The sequence below is a fragment of the Poecilia latipinna genome, unplaced genomic scaffold, assembly GCF_001443285.1.
Source record: "Poecilia latipinna isolate Pla-1442-1.1 unplaced genomic scaffold, P_latipinna-1.0 Scaffold1126, whole genome shotgun sequence".
Taxonomy (NCBI): domain Eukaryota; kingdom Metazoa; phylum Chordata; class Actinopteri; order Cyprinodontiformes; family Poeciliidae; genus Poecilia; species Poecilia latipinna.
The window spans coordinates 165,746-185,379 of NW_015113742.1; the positions used below are offsets into that span (position 1 = coordinate 165,746).

General features: G+C 38.2%; 2 protein-coding genes across 3 annotated transcripts; one reads left to right on the forward strand and one right to left on the reverse strand.

Moving 5' to 3' along the window:
- Window positions 1-54: 54 nt before the first annotated feature.
- plaat1 (phospholipase A and acyltransferase 1) lies at window positions 55-8,301 on the reverse strand. Its single transcript, XM_015052691.1, has 6 exons — window positions 8,165-8,301; window positions 4,836-4,897; window positions 4,097-4,146; window positions 2,390-2,528; window positions 1,654-1,922; window positions 55-232 (listed from the first exon to the last, which is right to left on the reverse strand). The coding sequence occupies exons 3-6, from the start codon at window positions 4,121-4,123 to the stop codon at window positions 131-133; spliced, it is 537 nt and encodes a 178-aa protein (XP_014908177.1). The 5' UTR covers window positions 4,124-4,146; window positions 4,836-4,897; window positions 8,165-8,301; the 3' UTR covers window positions 55-130.
- On the forward strand, window positions 7,192-19,114 carry mfn1b (mitofusin 1b). Of its 2 annotated transcripts, XM_015052688.1 has the most exons (18): window positions 7,192-7,357; window positions 7,771-7,928; window positions 8,009-8,144; window positions 9,099-9,261; window positions 9,935-10,059; window positions 10,189-10,297; window positions 11,159-11,266; window positions 11,487-11,640; window positions 11,939-12,006; window positions 13,951-14,072; window positions 14,347-14,473; window positions 14,574-14,678; window positions 15,520-15,622; window positions 16,020-16,246; window positions 16,333-16,503; window positions 17,069-17,265; window positions 17,444-17,578; window positions 18,257-18,344. In XM_015052688.1, the coding sequence occupies exons 2-18, from the start codon at window positions 7,781-7,783 to the stop codon at window positions 18,336-18,338; spliced, it is 2,280 nt and encodes a 759-aa protein (XP_014908174.1). In that variant the 5' UTR covers window positions 7,192-7,357; window positions 7,771-7,780; the 3' UTR covers window positions 18,339-18,344. The 2 variants fall into 2 exon arrangements, with proteins under 2 accessions (XP_014908174.1, XP_014908176.1); XM_015052690.1 differs by lacking the exon at window positions 7,192-7,357 and having other exon boundaries at window positions 7,781-7,928; window positions 18,257-19,114.
- The last annotated feature ends 520 nt before the right edge of the window (window positions 19,115-19,634 follow it).

Here is a 19,634-nt window from a genome sequence, read left to right on the forward strand (position 1 = left end):
CACTCAGAGCTACGTGAAGAATATATAAGTTGCACAAACAGTAGCATCAGTTCATTTTTTGTTTTCACATTCTTTTATTACAGTTGCATGAATGTTGGGGAACAACAGCCTCCAGTGCAGATCTCAGTGTTCAGAAAGGCCTGTTTCTGGACCGTGTGTTGATCAGTCCCAGGACAGAGAAGGCACTGGCTGCTGCCGTCACCAGACTGATGGCCCCCATGGCCCGTGAAGCCTGCAGAGACAAGGAAGAGCACAAAACTCAGCATGACCAGACTCACATTTTATTTTGAATTAGTAGTAGGCCTACTGCATATTCTGTCCCCATACACATAGAGCTACGTGAAGTGACAGATAGCTAAACGAGTGTCCTGAGTATAGTAAAAAAATTTAACAACTCAGACTTGAAAGTAAAGTTGACATCAGTCTGTCTTCATCTTCATTAACAATGTTTCCTGGACAAATTTGTGAAACTGTAAATAAAAACATAAAAATGAACCCATAATATTATAAAATATTTGCCTTAGATGATTATTACCTAAACTACTTGTGCTTAAATGAAACTAAAACAATCATTTATAAAACTTCCTCAAACTAAAATAAAGAGAAACAATATACATCAATTCTGTGGCATTAATATAAAATGTAAACTGACAAACAAATGGATAATGCCCAGCTCTTCCCTGCATGCTTCTAATAAACAAAATGGCTGACCTCTCCTTGATTACAAAAACCCAATTGCTTCCTTCCAAAAGAAAGATGCCTTGATAAGCTTTTTTTCTGGGATTTTTGAAGATGCCTAACAGTTCCTTCTCCCTCTCTTCTCAATCTACCTCCTTCAGTTTTCTAAGCCCATATGCTGCTCTATTGAGCATATGGGCTCAATAGAGCAGCATATGCAGGTTTCATACACTGCAATGAAAATGAGTGCAAAGTTCAGAAAGGAAATCTAAAGGACCCTCGGATCCCCTAAAACAGGGGTCCCCAAGCTACAGCTCGCGAGCTGCATCTGGCCTGCCTCCTCATTTGGTCCGGCCCCCTGAACAATACCAGAGAGCATTCCGTGTTTTTTTTTTTCCATATTTATGTGGATTTTTCTTCAACCACCAAGGGGGCACTTGAGCAGATATGAAACTTAGTTTCCCTCAATGGAATATATACTAGTCAGAATATATACTAGTCAGTACCAGTCACCGTTTCACTCACGGTTTTTTTCCATTTGCATTCTGGGTAAAAATCTATCTACAAACGCGAATATGTCGTCGGCAGTAATCCAGCCCCCGCCCCCGGTCCACAGTTTCACTCTCCTCCCCCCGTCAACAAAACTTTTCTAAGGTTTCTTTCTCGAAAAACTAAGACTGGCCCCTGACCAGAAAAGGGAACAGTCATGTGGCCCTCGCAGGAAAAAGTTTGGGGACCCCTGCCCTAAAGATTTGATCAAGATCAATTTAGAAAGTATCTTGGGAATTTTTTTCACAGTATTTCAGTTTGAGGAAATACAACCATTGTCAATGTTTAGAGAGGCATGAACTTATTTCTTAGAAACAAAAAATTGCCGCAAGATGAAACCATTCAACAGGCATTGTCTAAGGAGTTAAATGTGTCGACGATGCTCTGATGGCACATTAGAAAAAAGCAAAGCAAACAGTCATGGACCTGCTCAGAAACCCCTTCCCCGTAGCGTAGAAGGGTCACAAAGTGCTCGCAGTTGCTCCCCAGCAGGTCATAGGACACCTCCTGGTCGATGAGGACTTCAGCTCGCTGGATGATCTCACGGACAGGCAAAGGCGTGTGGTTGTCGTCATACTTGTTGTTGATGCGGTACGAATCATTTCCCACCACCTCCTTCAGCAGCTGCATGCGCACCACGGCCTTCCTGCTGAACACCGACTTGACGCTGGACATGGCGGCTGCCTGGCTCTCATCTGTGTGAGACACCATTTTTGATCATTAAAAGTAAAAGAAAAATGGAGAAATCTTTGTTACAGTTATCAACACGTCAGTGAGTTTTTGAACCTCATATCTCAAGATGAAAAGAAAAGCAGTTCTTGTAGCTTGAAAAAGCAACTATGAAAAAGCATTGTAGCTTTGACTGTATGTTTGCTTTCCTGCAGGAAGCTGTACCTATGCCCTCGGTCTCTATTCTTTTGCATCCTCTAACAGGTTTCTTCCATTATTGACCTTTATTTAGCTCCATCCATTTTCACAGCTTTGCCCCGTGGCTGAAAATCAACTTTTAGCTAAGCCATGACAGACCCCGCTTTACATCTGTTGAGTGTACTTAATGCAGAGGAACTTTACTGTAAGCAGGTGCTTCATATTTGAGGGACGAAGGGCAGAGTTTTACTCAGGTTAGCTATGGGAACACTGGGATTTGCCTCTGTCTACTGACCAACAGGAGTTAAGTTGATGATGTAACCATCGCCCAGGTAGAGAGCCCAGTGCTGGTATGCTGGTCTGAATATTTCAATGAGGTCACCAGGTTGAGGGTCAGCAGAGGGCTCAGAAAGCTCAGGATCATTAGAGGCCATCTAATACACAGAGCAAAAAAGACAATTATTTTCACAAATTACCCTCTTGTTTCACAAAAAGACTGTTTTGGTAAATAAAACAACTAGAACAGGGATTGGCAACCTATCAAAAGAGCCATTTTGCCCCATCCTTCACAAAATAAATATAGTCTAGAGCTGCAAAACGTAACACAGCTTATAAATGTTTAAAAGTTTTAATTTTTAACTTTTTTTAACCTGTTATAACAATGGAATGCAACCAACAAAAGTGCAGTGTGTATGTATAGGCCTATCCTGAAATTAATTAATCACTGAACTATGCAGGCCTATTTGAGTTCTTCACATATTTGTTTAAAATTAAAATAAAAACTAGCACACTTTAAAATAAATAAAAGACAAAGACACAGCTTAGCTGCTTTAAAAAAAAATTAACATAAAGTTAAAACGTTTGTGACAAGTCCAGTTCAGTGTGCTCTCATCCTCGATCGGGTTACTTTCATGGCCAGCAATTAACCGAAGCGCCTGAATATATATTTAAATATTAAACTACATCAGCTTCAGGTCTAAATATGGTTTGAATATCTCAATGAGGTCACCAGTTTGAGGGTCAGCAGAAGGGTCAGAAAGCTCAGGGTTAGGACTCTAAACACATACTTTTTCATGTTTACATATGTCTCAGGAATGACACTCCATTTTTCAAAAACAAGTTTGTTAGATTTGTGGAGGCTGTCAATTTCACTCCATTTGTGCTCTTTAGAGAGAGTGGGCCCTCTAATGGGCGACTTCTTTCAGCTCTCGGGTTTTTGAACTTGGACACTCATAACTCTTTATCCGCTATGTCGGCCAGTTCGATTTCGAGATCGGGCTGACTCACTCCTGAGAGTGAAGAAAATTTCAACTGGGATGTATCGATGTCCAGCAGTGTGACAGGAAGACCTTATTTTATTTTGAAAGTTTATTTTTTGACAGCTCCCTGCCTCTATGAAAGGGGTAGCTAAAAGTTTTCAGTAGCTTCTGAGCCAAAAAAATCTTTACACAAGTAAAGATGTTTTTTTTAACATATGTAAAGAAATCATAATTTCTTGCTTATGTGAAATGATATAATGACATATGATATTTAAGATTAGAATATGACATCAAACCAATTAAAAAACATTCTTAATGTAGGAATTGGGGTCTTTTTGGGTCTTAAAAGTACTTTGAAAACGTGCTTTATCTGACATACGAGCCTCATCGGAACCCGAATTCTAATTTTATTGAATATGACTGTAAAGGTTAATATGAGATGACTATTCATACAGTACAGCAATAACAATAATACAATAACCAAGACCTTTTATTGTAATTAGAGCCACATGTTGCAACTGGCCCTAAAATCATCTTTTTTTCCGTGACGCCATCTTGGTTATCATAATATGAAGCGTGTCCTACGTCACCATGCAAATACATTATTGGAACCAATTACAATTACAAAGAATCAAGAACCGGTTCTTCTTTTCCCATCCTGAGTCACACGTCCATGTACCTACATTCACAGCTGGAAAAAAAAAAAAAGCATATTAATGCAAACAGATGTTCAGTTTACTTACAGCAGAGTTTGGTCGTTGTTTATCCATCCCACATCATCCTTCCACAAATTCTGCAGACAAAAGGAGACAAGATTTCCAGCCAATCAGATGTTTGGAATTCTTCAAATGAATTTCTAAATTTGAAAAATTCTTTAGGTTTTGGTTAAATTTGACATGAATGAGGAAATAACAAAAATGTCCTTGTTAAAGAGAATGCTACATAAAAGGTACACCACAGAGGTCACACAGCAGCACAGTCACTCACACACAAACACACACAATACACATATGAGCTCCTGTGTCGCCTGTTCTGCTACAATAGCACCAACACAATGTGGAAACTGAGGGAAAAATAGTTGAATTCAGGTTGTTTTTCACTAAAGGAACAAGTGCCTCGTGATTGTTTTCAGTTGTGTATTTTTTTTCTTCAGTTTTACCAAGTTAAAGTGTGAGAGAATGAGTATCAAAGTTTTGGTGATCAAAAAATTTAAATTGGATCAAAGTTGCCATTGAATGAGGGGAAATGTATATCACCCTGGGGGTGCAGAGAGTATGTCTATTGCATTATTTATTTATGATGGTGAAGCTGCAAAAAGGCCATGAATTAATTATCAAAGCATAACTCTACCAGGCTCAGAAAGTAATCTACTGATGTAAAAATATAAAAAGAGAAACATATAAAACTATGTGTACTTACATGATAATAAGCTTGCTTCTATGTTAGCAGTGTATTGTAAAGGCTTAGAAATGTCATACTTACTCAAACACCAGCAGTATTTTCTTCCTCACCATTTTACTTCTCCATCTTAAATCCACGCAAAACTACAGAAAAATACAGAAAAAAAAAAAAAAAAAAAAAGAGTGATTCAAAATTTTTAGGATGAAAAGCGCTTGTTGAGTTGTTTGAATCCCAAACTAGATGTTGGAGGTTTCTCCTGGAGCTTGTTCTGTGTTCACGGTTCTGACTGATTGTAGTTTCTGCCACTGTTGCTGCCACTGTTGCTAAGTTCTGTCTCTCTGACACAAACACGCACACAGACACACACATAGAGTCATTGACAGTCACAACACAAAGAGGCTGACACATGCATGCGAGGCACTGAGTGCACTGCTATTTTAGTCTAAATGAATAAAGACCATGTTAAGCTAAAAGTAAAAGAAGAAATAAAAGCACATTTCAACCAAATAAATGGAGGCTTTTATTTAAAAAAACAAACATAATTTTTCATTAGTTTTATCAGAACTTTATAATCTATTAATGTCAACTTAATTAGAAAATTGTGATATAATTCAGACAAAATGTAGTGAGGAATTAGGAGTGGAAATTACCACTGAGAAGTGGAATTTAACCTGCACCAACGCTCACATTCAATCAATTAGTACAACATTTAGATTATGACAGTATGAATGGACTGTGACAGTACACATCACGCCTGTAAAACTGAATAAATTTAACCCTGATATTCTAGATTTGTTTACAAAATGCATGGTGGAGAAAGGGACACTATTACATTGCTTATGCCAATGCAACAAAACCAGCTTTTTAAGAGGAGGCTAGGAAAATAACAGCAAGAATTATTTCAAAAGATTTTTTAATGGATCCTGCTCTATTTATCTTGGGACCCAGTGGTCATAGCTATAGCCAGTATTTTGATAGATATGCGTCTCTTGCATGCCAAAAAAATCTATTGCACTATTTTAGAAAAGAACTGATAGTCTGAGTGTCACATTTTGGATTAGACAAATGTTAACAACTTTTCTCTTGGAAAGAATAACATACAAAAAGGGCAGCAAGAAAAATTTGAGAAGGTTTGGTCTTCATTTTATTCATTTGTTAAAGATGCAAAACTTGTAGATGAAGATAATTAATATAAGATGTGTATGACCGTAGTAAATAAGATTAAAGAAAATTGTTGATGTGGGGAAATGTAATTGGTTTCTAGTGTACCTGTTTGACAGCCTTTATGTGTGTGTGTGTTTCCTACCTTCTTCTTTTGTCTCTTCTTATGGTTGATTTGTTTATCTGTTTGGTCATTTGTTTGTTCCTGACCTAAATGTCTAGATCATATGTTTATTCACATACAAATATGCTACAAATGTGTTATTGGAACCCATACAAACTTGGGCTATATGTATGTGTGAATTATATATCTGGTTATTAAGAGTATAACAAGTGTATGAATGGTTTCTATACAAATTCATATAAAACAATGTTTTTTTTTAAAAAAAAAAAAGAGTAGAACATTCTTACAGACTTTTTATTTTTATATGTATATTTCAACTAGTGTGTTTCTGCAGCTGTGACCTTCGTAAACTTTTGATTACAGTAAACCGGGCGCTGAAGGTTGCATAAATTCTACTCGCTGATTGGTCGATGGAGGCATCGAGTCATCACCAGTTCCCGCCCCTTTTTTGATTTTCATCAAGCTGGCTCAGTTTGGTCAAAAAACAGAAAATTTCAAAATAAAACAAGTTTGGCTTTAAAAAAATCATTCTGAAGTTTGTAAAATACATTAACTTGTATTGAAAATATATGAAGTCAAACTTAAAAGAGTAAAAACTCTTTAAAAATAATTTGACAAATAACCACAAAGATTTACAATCAGGAAAATGTACTGTAATTAACTTAAAACATGTCATATTCTTCTGAGATTCAAAAAGAGGATGAAATGTAAAAGTTATAATTATAGAGTTTTTTCATTGGTTCTAATAAACCTTTAGGACCTCATAGATATAGTATGATAACATAATTGCAATTTAATTATAGCAGTTTAATCTTTTCAGTTATTATGAGCTCAAGTTATGCTCCATGCACAAAATACCAGCAAGCAACAGAAGTTTTGGTAAGCCAGAGATTGGCCGGTATCAGCCTGTTCTGGATTTTATGGACAGAGATCGTTTCAGACATTGAGATACAAATACTCATCTGCTAAACAACTACATGTTTCTTTCAAATATGGCATCCATTATAGGATAAATAAACTGTTTTTTCAGCAGTACATTATTTGTACACTAGAATAAACTAGCAGAGAATAAACTAGACCTAAAACACATTTTAAGTGTAAATTTCATTTTCCGCAATGTGACGGCTTTTATTTTTTTAAACGTGTCAAAGTTGTATTTCCGGTGGTTAGCTTGCCTTTGCAGCGGTGCTGGATACAAACAGAAGGTTAGGCAGGTTGGCAGCGACGAATCTTGTGCGAAGTGCGAGAATATTTAGTGTCAGCGTAGAACATCTGTGTTTGTATTATGTGAAGTGGACGCCGATTTATTAGGACTGTGGTGAGGATATATTTACACTTCTGACTAATGTTAGAACAGACCACATTGCCGCTGCCGCTACTTTCACTAGCCTAGCTTAACTCGTGCTAGCTTCATAGCGGTTCGTTAGATATTACACTTCGAGTTTTGTAGCTTGCCTGCAGGCAGCCTAGAAAACAGGGACATATCTGTTTAGTTAGTAATTATTTAATATTTTTAAAATATCAGCAATTTAAGCGTCAGTTATGTTATGGATTTAATGAATATTAAATTGTGTTAAAGATAGCTTTTCTGCAGAGTAGCCACAATATTGTGGAGCTACTTTAGCCCTGTTAGGCTTTAATCTAAATAGTACGATGGTGAGTTTTGTGCACGATGTCTATAAAGTGTAAATAAATTAAATGCAGTTTGTGTAACACCTCCTGTGTCTCTAGATTGAGCACCATGGCTGCTACTAAAACGTTCAGGCGGACAGATTCAGCTCGGGGGGACTTTTCTCCTCTGAAGCACTTTGTTGTAGCCAAGAAGAAGATCAGCGATTTGTTTGAACAGCTTCTCAGCTACGTGAAAGAGACATCAGAGTTTGTCGAAGGTGAGTTTATCAACTTCTGACTAAACGTTAAAGAGCTGTCATCTGTCTTTTAGTTTTTTTAAACTGTTCTGTGCTGACAGTCATCAGTGGGAATGAGGCTCTGGGGACCATCGCGACTAAAGATCAGAAGGTGGAGATTCAAACCTATGCCGACAAGCTCGCAGTCATTAAGGAGGTGCTGGCTCGCAGGCACATGAAGGTGGCGTTTTTTGGCAGGTAAATGCGTCACTCCTCACCTGAGGCTTGATATCCTGCCGTAGAGATTTTTCCTTTCTGTTCTAATATGGGATGAAAATTACAATAGCCTGGGTAGGTGTGTTTCACTTTCACTTTGCGGTAAGTTCATGTTTACAAGTATATGGCAGATTTCTTTTAAATAACAGAATTAAAAATAAACAAAACAAAACAAATCAAACAAAAACATCTCAAGGCCTGAAGGTCTTTGGCTGTGATATGTGGCTTATTTGCTCTTTTTTTGTTATATTTTTTTCAACTTTATCTTTTAGTAAATAAAATGTACCAACCTCAATTATTAGCTTTTTTCCATCTAAGGGGAGGGTGGGACCCTCCATAGCTCACTGAGGGAGAACTACTGAGAGTGACATATATTACACTCTGTAATGTTTACTTGCTAACTTGTTGTTTTGGTGACATGCCTGGAATAAGCATTTCCTGTCCTACCACCACAAATAAATATGTGTTATTAGTTGAATTCTTTTGAGAAATCAATTGCAACTGTGTGCCTTGGTCAGCACAGGACTGAACGTTTTATCAACAAAAATAAGGGTTAAATATGTGGAAACACTGGTTTTGTTTTGTTAAATAAGATTGCTGAGGAAGGGACTCTGAGCGATGGAGAGCGATGAGCCAAAGACTCATCTCTCTGTGTTGTTCAGCTTTGTGAAATGACCTTAAAATGTTATTGACTGTCATTTTAAAGATATTTGTAGTAAGTGTATTTGTGCCACCACCATAACTTTAAAGATAATGTACTGCAAAGGTCATCCAAAGGTCACAAACGTAAGATATGCACACCTTTGTTGTTTTTTTTGCTTCATCTCCTAATTGAAAACAGTAGGAACTTGGTTTTGAACTAAAATCACTGACAACATCTTGGTTTGATTTGAGTAACAGGAAGTGGCCTGTTTGACCTGTGATGCTTTCCTTTAGGACCAGTAATGGTAAAAGCACGGTGATTAATGCCATGCTGAGGGACCGCGTCCTGCCCAGCGGGATCGGTCACACCACTAACTGCTTCCTGAGCGTTGAAGGCACTGATGAAGAGAAGGCCTACCTTAAAACTGAGGGCTCAGAAGAGGAGAAGAGCATTAAAGTAAACTTCTTAGTTTTTGTTTTAGCTTCTGTCAGTTTTTTGTTATTGCAAATATGTCTAATCCTTGTCGCATTTTACATCAGAACTATACTGTATAAAGTAAAGTTTTAACAGAATTTCACAACACAGCTTATTTTAATGTAATGGATTTCCTTCTAACTAGACTAACTCTGCTGCATTTATTTGGTTTTCAGACTGGAACAAAACTAGTGTATAGTAGGAAATATGAGGGGTCATATTCTGTCTTTTTATTGTGTTCATATCACTTCTCAGTATCTAGTCAAACACAATGAAAGAGGCAGGAAAAATGCAGATGAACTGAAATGTTCTTGCTGTTGTGAAAGCGTTAGTAAAGTAGGTCAGACTGTTAAGAACACAGTCTGATTGAATTTGTTCCTTGATAAGAGTTGAGACTTCGTACCGATTCCTAAAGACAGGTCAAGGATTTAATTTGTTAAGCGAAAAAGAAAATGTTTCTCCTTGTCATAATTTGATCCACTGGTGGTCACGGGTATTTCAGGAATGATTTTGATTACTTGCAGTTGCGTATTTCTGTTTAGGAGTTAATATATTGTCAGAGATTGCTTCCCTCCACGTTAATATGAAACGCGTATGTCTATATGTGTTTATTATTCTTCCAACATTCATCCCATCTTTTCCGACCCGTTTGCAGACTGTGAACCAGCTGGCTCACGCTCTGCACATGGATGAAAGCCTGGATGCCGGCTGTCTGGTTCGGGTGTTCTGGCCAAAAACCAAATGTGCTCTGCTTCGAGACGACCTGGTCCTCGTAGACAGGTAGACATACAATCACATCTGGAAAACCTGCACGACTGCTGCATAGCAGTTTATAAAGCTTATTTTAATATATAAATGCATTGTTTTTTCCCCATTTCAACATTTGTTTGGACATTTTTCTCCCTCTAGTCCAGGGACAGATGTCACAACGCAGCTGGACAGCTGGATTGACAAGTTTTGCCTGGACGCTGATGTCTTTGTGCTGGTGGCAAACTCTGAATCGACGCTTATGAACACGGTATTATTTTACACCGCCGTCCTGTGAGATTTATTTATTTTACTAGAGGCGTTAAGCAGGTTAGATAAGTTTTAAAGTCTTTTATTCATTATGAAACTTGGCATAACCTGTCATTCCTGTAATTAGCTAGTGCTGTCTGTTAAATCTGTCGTGTCATCGTGAGATTTGCAGGACTGGTGTCCTTAGCGAGGAAGCAGAGTTGTGCTAACGGTGTAACTGCTTCATGTGTTGTTGAGGGTAGCGGGGTGGCTTTTTTCTTTTTAGCTCTTGGTTTATAACGTTTGACGAAGATATGTTCTTTGATATGGAACAAGTACATAATTAAAATGCAGACTTATCTCGGGTATGTTTTTTTTTTTTTAAAAATTCCATAAAGTTAGGAAACATTATCATTATACACTAAGCATATGAAATGCTTTTAGTAGTCACTTAGGGTTTAATTGAGCAGCAACGGTTTAATTTCCAAGTCACTTATGTGTACTAAAGAGGCCTGTGTGCATACTTTCTATCCTGAGCTGGTTAGATTGCAATCGTCTGTGAGTACGCAGCCTCAGAAAGGCTCCACTTGTCTCTGTCCGCTCAGGCATTCGTGCAATGTGAAGCTAAACACGGTCACTGCTGCTCTTAAAGAGAAAGCAGACTCGCATTCCTGTGCTGGCTGTCCACTGGACCTGAACCAAATTCTGACACGACAGAAGATTAATAAATGTATTTTGTTGTTGTATAACAGCGTTCGTTTAGAACATTTCTGTTAGCTGAAAACGATGTACCGAATACACCCTGACGTTTTTCGCTGCCATGGACTTGTCTGAGTTTGTTTTCTGAAGCATATTATTGACCTTGTGTCTGTATTCCATTTAGGAAAAACATTTTTTCCACAAAGTGAACGAGCGTCTCTCAAAGCCAAACATCTTCATCCTTAACAATCGCTGGGATGCCTCGGCAAATGAACCAGAGTACATGGAGGATGTGAGTTAAAACTCCTGCTGTAGCTTTCATGCCACAAACAAAAAGATCTTCTGATTTTCTGCCCCTCTAAAATCCATTCCTAGAAACTGCTTTTGTATGATGACCTTACTTATTTATGTAATATTGGTGGGTTTTTTTTTTTTTTTTTGCGACTCTATCATGAAATCTCATTGAAAACGAACCTGTTAACATTGATACATTTATTATTTATTTTTTGCAGGTGAGGAAGCAGCACACAGACCGCTGTGTGAACTTTCTTGTGGAGGAACTAAGAGTTCTCGACCGTGATCAGGCACCCAACCATATTTTCTTTGTGTCTGCAAAAGAGGTGCTCAACTCCCGGATGCAGCGAGCGCAGGGCATGCCGGAAACAGGTGAGCGTAAAATACAGTTTATCCTTTACTCTGTTCAACCAGGGCAGAGAAAGATTGTGTAGTAGTCTCAAGGATGGCTTTTGTTTATTTATTCAGCATTTTTGTGTCCATTCTTATTTGTTGTTTAAGTATTCTATTTTTACTTGGTGAAAAAATGGAGAGAGCAAACAAACATTTTTAATGCTAAATTAAATTTTATATATATAATTTTTTTTAAGGTTTAAATAATATATATATAATTTATTTGAAGTCTCTAAATAGAGTTTATGTAACGTTATGTTATACTTTTATCCCACAGGTGGCGCTCTGGCTGAGGGCTTCAAGGAGAGACTAAAGGAGTTCCAGAGTTTTGAGAGGAGGTTTGAGGTACACAGACTAGCGTTATGTTGAGGCTTAATATATGGTAATATAATTACCAGCAAGGCATGATGATTATATTACAAACTGACTTCTGACAGTCATTTCAGTTTCCGGTCTCTTCACTGAATCCCCTTTCTGCAGAAAAGCAGAGAAGGGATACAAGTTGATTAACAGATAATGACTTGGAGTTTTTTTTATGCAGCTAGAAAGGTTAGTTTACTCTGTTCAATTGATGTAAGCCAATGACCAAAGACATGATGCAAATATTAGGCTGTGACTTTTTCAGAAAACAAAGTGCAATAGTTCTGCTGCAGTAATAAATGTCTTTTTATTGTTTTTTTTTTTTTTTCCCAGTCATGAGTGTCTTCACCTGTCACCTTTTCCTCACCAACCTCTCCCTCTTATCAAAATGAGAATCACATAAGAGCAGGATCAACACCTGCAACTGGCTTTCCTTCCATTATTGGACTAACAGTCGCATCAAATCTCTCTGGTGTAATTGTGCTGCTGCAAAAAATAGAAATACACAGCTTAGAGTTTTCATCATGTAGTGTGATAGTGGTTTTCAGTAAGCAGAGAGCCAGCTCAGAGCCGCCACATTAGTTTGCTGTAAACCTAGACTTCCAGTGAATGTTTGAACTGATTTTGTTTCACTCAGAGGTTTTTGGAGGATTGCAGTGCAGAGAAACGGGTCCAAGGTCTCTCCCCAGAAAACTTGCTAAGCCCGGAGGTTGGGCAGTCATTTATCCAGGAGCTCGTCGTGTTTTTTAGTTAAAAAAATATTTAAAGTTGACATAAAATTTCAAAATATCACTTGATAATTATGTGTTATTGGAAGATTAATTCATGAACACCAATCATAAAATCTTAAAACAAACACTGGGTTAGTCTGATGGGGGAAAACTCCTGGTCAGTTTTTTCTTATGTTTCCCCACTCAGAGCAGGCACCTGTAGGGCCCTTTAGATACGTGCCTGTTCTTCAACCTGCGTCTTCATTGCTGAAGTCTAGATTCACTTAGGTGAGGTTAACAGTTGTTTGGTTTCATTTGACATCTGTTTGCATTTTTCAGTTTAATATTTTCAGTTTTATTTTCATCTCAACATATACCATTTTAGCAAAATGGTATATGTTGCTAATATATTAGCAACATATATCTTGTATCTTTGAGAAAATCAGCAAAACTACTTAGAAGTTTGAGCCTTGAAACATTGGTAATTGTTGACTGAAGCTGTGTTTATGAACTAACCTAAGCTAGAGCTTTTCTGTTTAGCTAAAACATATTTAAATCAAGGAAGTCAGTTGCCCGTTTCCTTCCAGTAATCAGTTATAAACAGCAAGTGGCTGGAGATTTTAGTCTAATATTTAATGTGTAAGTGCGTCAGATCATGAAAACTGGGCTTACTTCCAGATTGTATTTATTCATAACAAAGATCATGCTTAAGTTTGATTAACATTGAACTGATCAAATAAGAATAGACAATAACTTTTCCTGACGTTAGTCTAAACGAACATCCTGTTAGGAACAGATGAGTTTCCTCCTGTTGTTTTTAATGGCAAGATAAATCTTTTATGTCCGTAAATTTTTGTTCACTCTAGAGCCATAGGACACAACATTCCTACGTTTTCTTGTTTTGACATGTTTTTTCGGTTTTTTCGTTCTACAATTTGTCTGGTTTGTCATAAGTTTCTATTATTTCCAAACTTTTCTGTGGCTGAGCCAACACACAAGCCGTGACCCTGTTGTATGTGGGCTGCGCGACACAAGGTACACACTCTGCTGCTGTCATTTTCACGCCTGTGTCTCCATTTCTTTGCCTTTATCTTTGGTTAAAAGCAGCAGGTGTCTATCTTGTCCTGTTTGTCCCCACACCGCATGCTTAACTCATGCAGGCGGTCCGGCAGCACCCAGCGTACCTGTCACAGTAAACTTGTGTGTTGTGGCCTCGCAGGAGTGTATCTCGCAGTCAGCAGTGAAAACAAAGTTTGAGCAGCACACTATCAGGGCCAAGCAGATCATAGAAAAAGTCAAGAACATCATGGATGCCATCAACATTGAAGCAGCAGAGAAACGGTGAGCATCCCTCTGCACGTCTTCCACTCTTGTTTTTCTGTTACAGCTATTAAGAATTTTACAGTTCATAATAAACATTTTTTTTTTTATCAATGTCTTAAAGGCTATAACAGGTAAACTACATAATAGAAATCTTCTGAGTAGTTAAAGTGAAGCGTAATGTGGTTAAACAATTATAACAACTTCAGTTGAAATGTAAATGCAGTAAACACAGTTGACTGGTCAGTTGCTTGGGCGCTTGTATCCGCCATGACTTTTCGTTTTGGACTTTCAGAGTGGCAGCACTGGAGGACAGAGAGTATCAGAGAGACCGGCTGGAGTTTGTCAGGAATCAACTCAACTTGCTGACTGAAGAAATAAAAAAGAAGATCAAAGCCATCAGTGACGATGTGGAGTCCAAGGTAACAAGAAGTGGGATGACTTCACCCTGCCTGTGCGGATAACAGCAACCAAAACACCAGTAAATATGCTGTCAGACTTATGTACTTGCGTTACACTCAGGTGTCCATCGCTATGGGAGAGGAGATCAACCGTCTTAATGTGATTGTTGACGAGTTCCGCGGTGATTTCCACCCTTCGCATCAAGTCCTCAAACTCTACAAGGCTGTAAGTAAAACTCTGTAAAAAAAAAAAAAAAAAAAAAGAGCTGATCGCTCTAGTTAATTTGGCACACTTCAACAACAAGGCAATTCAAAGTACTTCACACCATGAAACATCATACAGTAACCCATTATGAAACATAAAATAAACATGACATTTTGTGAAATCCCATCATCAAAAGCAAAAAGCAAATATATATCAAATTTATTTATCAATGTTCCAGCTATTATTAATCAAAGGCAACTTTAAATCTGCGGGTTTTTAACTTTGATTTAAAGGAATTCAGAGTTTCAGCTGTTTTGCAGTCGAGCAAACTTCCACTGATCTGGAAGTTTGATTAGTGAAGCATAAAAAACTGAATGCTGCTTCTCTATGTTTGGTTCTGGTTCTGGTTCAGAGCAGATCAGAACCAGAACCTGAAAAAGTCCTGAAAAGTTTGAGTTCTGGTTCTGGAACAGCAACTTGGAGTTGTATTGTAATGTACGCAATCATAATCACAAGTATTTATGCTCGCTATGTTTGTTTTTGCTATGAGCTCAGTGGTGAACTCGGATGGAAGACTGCATTGGTTCTTGTAATCATTTCTTCAACATTAGAATAAAGTGAATTCATTCTCTGAGGGATTTTCTTGCAGAATCTCAAATATCTTTCTCCTGATTTTGTACTTGTGCTAAGTGTTAATCTTGCAGTATTAAATTAAATACCATAGAGTAGAGTGATAAAATATGGAGAGAGTTTCCAGTCCATCTAATTTGTGCAACTTTTTCAAACTTATTTTTGCATCAGATCGGTTTAGGAAAGTGTTTCTTCTCTAGCTGAGCTGAACTTCCTTCTTTGTCATTGGCAGGATCTGCTGAAGTATGTAGAAAAGGGGATGGGAAAGAACCTGGCGTTCCGCTGCTCCACTGCCATCAATGCCTCTGTCCAGTCTTCCCAGCAATACATGATGGGTAACTGACATGACAAGAAATCCCAACTGATTTATAGAAAATACATTTTACTGGATCATTTTGACTTCACCTAATCAGAAGCATTTGGTCACCTGACTGCACTATATTTGTCCTTGCTGAATGCCTTCACCACATGCCTCATTATGCTACAAATGCGTCACCGTTTCAGACCTGCATGCAGGCTGTGTCCTCTCTGACACTGATGCAGGTAAACTGGTAATGCGGTCGTTGATAAAATATTCAGGGTGCTGTTACTAAACTAAAGATTGAAGTCAAGTTGTTTTTTTTTTTTTTTTTTTTGGGGGGGGGGGGGGGAGGGGGAATGAAGACGGGTAACTATGTAAGTTTTTTTTTTCCTTCAAATACTAATGTTTTTCGTGTGGGTGTAACATTTCAGATAGCATGGTGCCTTTGCTTCCCTCAACGGCTCAGAGCCAAGTCCACATGCTGGTGCCCAAAAAGACGTTCGACTTGAGCTACGACCTGAACTGTGCTGCCATTTGCAGTGACTTCCAGGAAAACATCGAGTTCCAGTTCTCGTTGGGCTTGAAGGCTTTAGTGCACCGCTACCTGGGTTCTGTTAATGCACAGAGAGCTCTCAAACTTGTAGATCCAAACTACCAGGTAGCTACTGAGATGGGCGTAATGAGACCTCATGTTGTGTATTTGGGGGTAAACCAGCCTAAAGTTGAAGTTGTTTTATTCTGTAGAACTGTAGAGCTGTAGTCCCTGTAACACCTTCGTCTGAGCCCCCATCCATCGCAGCACCGCCCAACGAGAAGGCTCTGATGACCCAGGAAGACCTGATGATAGCCATGGCAACCAACTTGGCATCCATCACTTCCCGCACCTCAATGGGCATCATCGTTGTTGGAGGAGTGGTATGTCCATTTGAACTGTGTTCGTCAACCTTAGACCATCACAGAAGCGTCTACAGATCAGAACATCCTCCTATTTAATTATGGTCTAAATGCGTCCTTAAAAAGTCTGGAAAAAAATTAGGACTATAAAATGTCTCAAATGAATTTAAAACATTTAAGTACGTCTTAAATACATTGACCTCAGGTCTCAAATTTTGTCATGGCAGGACTAATTAATGAAGATTTTTATTTTCTTGTCAAGCTGAAATTTGAATCACATCCAAACGTCTTCATTTCGCTCTTTGACTTGAGACGGTTGAGGCTATCTTCTACTAGCTGCTAATATACCCTCGCTAACGCTTTTTTTGCTTTTATCATGGCCACAAAGCCAGTGTCACAGTTTTTACTATACTTGACCAGTAAGTTCCCTCAACCAACCTGTTTATAGATTTTTCTGTCTTAAATTTCCTTCAAGGTGCCATTAAAAGGTCTTAAATTTGACTTGCTGAAACCTGCAGATATCCTCTTAACAGTTTGTCTTAAAGCTTCTGACTGTTTTTTGTTTGTTTTGTCTTTTGCTCTCAAGGTGTGGAAAGCAGTCGGCTGGAGGTGTATCGCCCTGTCGGCTTCCCTCTACGGCCTGCTGTACTTGTACGAGAGACTCACCTGGACCACAAAAGCGAGAGAGCGAACTCTGAAGCGGCAGTTTGTGGAGTTCGCTACTGAGAAACTGCAGCTCATCGTGAGCTTTACAAGTGCGAACTGCAGCCACCAGGTCCAACAGTAAGTCCTGCCTGTCCAATAACCTGGTAACTGAAAGATCATTTTGTTACGTGTTGTTGGGTAAATTCAGTGACTATATTCATAACTTTGATTTGCAGTATTGTAAAAAACCTATTGAAATCCATTTTCCCCTCATCATGACTTCCTCCTCCTCTAAGCGGTGTGACTTTGTCTGCAGGGAAATGGCCACGACGTTTGCTCGGCTCTGTCAGCAGGTGGATCAGACGGAGAGGGACCTGGAGGCAAACATCCGTCAGCTGACCACTAATATAGATAAGCTGCAGACCGTCCAGAACTGCTCAAAGACTCTGCGGTGAGTCCTGAACGCTCTCTCATGAGTACACCAATAAGGGGAATAGTTTGTAGCTTCTCAGGTAATTCAGCAAGTTTTACTGTGTCTAGCAAAAGTATTTATACTCCTAGAACTATTTAGCAGACTTTAATGGATTTTCTGAGGATATTATGAAATATACCAGCAGAAAGTATTTCCATAATTTTGGAAAATGAACATGATTTTCAAAAAAATGTAAAAAAAAAAAAAAAAAATTAAATGTGCCTTGTTTTTGTATTTAGCCTCACCGTGTAGAAACTTTGTAGAACTAATTTTTTCTGCAGGTACAGCTGCCATCGCCATCTTTGTACATCTACAGATAGAACTGATGCCTATTTTTTATTTTGCAAAGCAGCTTAAACTTAGTTAAATTAGCATCTGCTAACTAAAAGCGGACATATTGTGCTTTCTTGAACAAGTTGGGACTCGCATGTTGTTTTTGCACAGAATGCTTCAAAAACCAGCTGACCAAACATACTGGAGCTGGGGTTACTAGACAACAGGGCAGTGCCCGCTGATTGAGACTTAATAATCGGGAGGTTTTTGAAACTGCTCGTTTTTCAGACACCAACAAAACATTTAGTTGTTGCCAAAAGTGGATGACAAACTTCTTTGGTAAATTTGGTTCATGTTTTATACATTTTTCTATTTTCTGTGCAGGCATAAAGCTACAGAGCTGGAGCAACAGCTGGAGGAGTTTACCAAGCAGTACCTGCAGCCTCAGGACTCTGCAGTCTGCTGATGGCGATGCTGGAAACTGAGTCAACCAAAACATGGAACTCTTTCTGCACGCCACTGGGGGCAAAGCTGATGTTCCTCGGAACAAATGAACCTGCAATGTTTCTCAGATATTAAGACTTTTTTGTTTTGTGAAAGATTCTCTTTGTGCTCAGAAAAAAAAAACAAAAAACATTTGCTATTTTTGTAGGTTTCACAGGAAAAATTAAGTATTTTCCCTGTTCTTAATCCAGCCAGAAACATCAGGTGCTCACAAAAAAAGCAGTTGAATTAAAAAGGAAAAATCTACCTAAACGAACAGTGGTTGTGAAATTTCTCTCCACCAGGGGGCAGCATGCATTGGTCAGATTGCCACGTGTTGGATTCAGTTTTTTGACACTAACCTGCTGTGACTTTAATTGTAAAGATGCCTTTTTTATTATTCTGTTTATGGAGAAAATGAAGACTTTTGCAGACGTTTGTTCAAACGGGATCAGTTGTAAGTGGAAAAAAAATAAACACGTTATATTAAAAGTGTAAGGAAATACTAAATATACGCACTGTAATCGTGAGCTGGAAGGAAAGCATGTACTGTAGTTTTATTTCTATTTTCTAACAATCCAAACTGTATAGTTCAAAGACTTTAATTATCATCAGATATTTTATATTATATTTTATTTATACATAGTACAATGGGCTTGCAGTTACACATCACTGCGTTTTGTAAACTTTTGTGTTTCCTTTCAAATGTGTATCAAAATTTGCTAGATTGCATTAAACCTGAAATTATCTAAAACTTGACTTTGTGTTTGCATTCACGTTTTGACAGCACTGCACCACTTTTACAAGCATTTAAGTTGGGGGGGAGGGGGGTCAAAAGTGCGATTTGTGACGCTTTGATTTATTTTGTGCGATTCCCAACCAGAATTAAAACTCATACATATTCAGAACCACAACACAGGCAATGGGTGGAGATTGAAACGTTTAACATTTTTATTGGGACATAGTTTTTTACTGAACTGCGTCTCGTCCCTTGATGTCTGTTTCCTACATGGCAGACATCATGACCTTGACATGAGGGAAGCTAAGGTGGGACATGGCTTCAATACGTCCAGGATCCATTTTGATATCAAAAGCAGAACCACCACATGCTGTTTTCCACTTCAAGTTAATAAGCAGAACCAGTGTAAGGATAATGCTCTTGCTTTATTTTTTTTTTATCCATTTTTATGTTATCTAATGCATTTTACATTAATGTTCGATAACCCCAGCGTAAACCTGCCCTGTTATTTATTTATTTTTATAACAACTGCACTCCTCT

What these genes read in the sequence shown, in the direction of transcription:
- mfn1b (XM_015052688.1), top strand. Translation starts at nt 7,781, where the DNA reads ATGGCTGCTACTAAAACGTTCAGGCGGACAGATTCAGCTCGGGGGGAC. An exon ending in AAGAGGAGAAGAGCATTAAA is followed by an intron (nt 9,262 to 9,934) that starts GTAAACTTCTTA and finishes ACCCGTTTGCAG; the next exon opens with ACTGTGAACCAGCTGGCTCA. An exon ending in AACCAGAGTACATGGAGGAT is followed by an intron (nt 11,267 to 11,486) that starts GTGAGTTAAAAC and finishes TATTTTTTGCAG; the next exon opens with GTGAGGAAGCAGCACACAGA.
- plaat1 (XM_015052691.1), bottom strand. Translation starts at nt 4,123, where the DNA reads ATGGATAAACAACGACCAAACTCTGCT. An exon ending in AACAACGACCAAACTCTGCT is followed by an intron (nt 2,529 to 4,096) that starts GTAAGTAAACTG and finishes TCTGTGTATTAG; the next exon opens with ATGGCCTCTAATGATCCTGA. An exon ending in GGGAAGGGGTTTCTGAGCAG is followed by an intron (nt 233 to 1,653) that starts GTCCATGACTGT and finishes TTGTCTCTGCAG; the next exon opens with GCTTCACGGGCCATGGGGGC.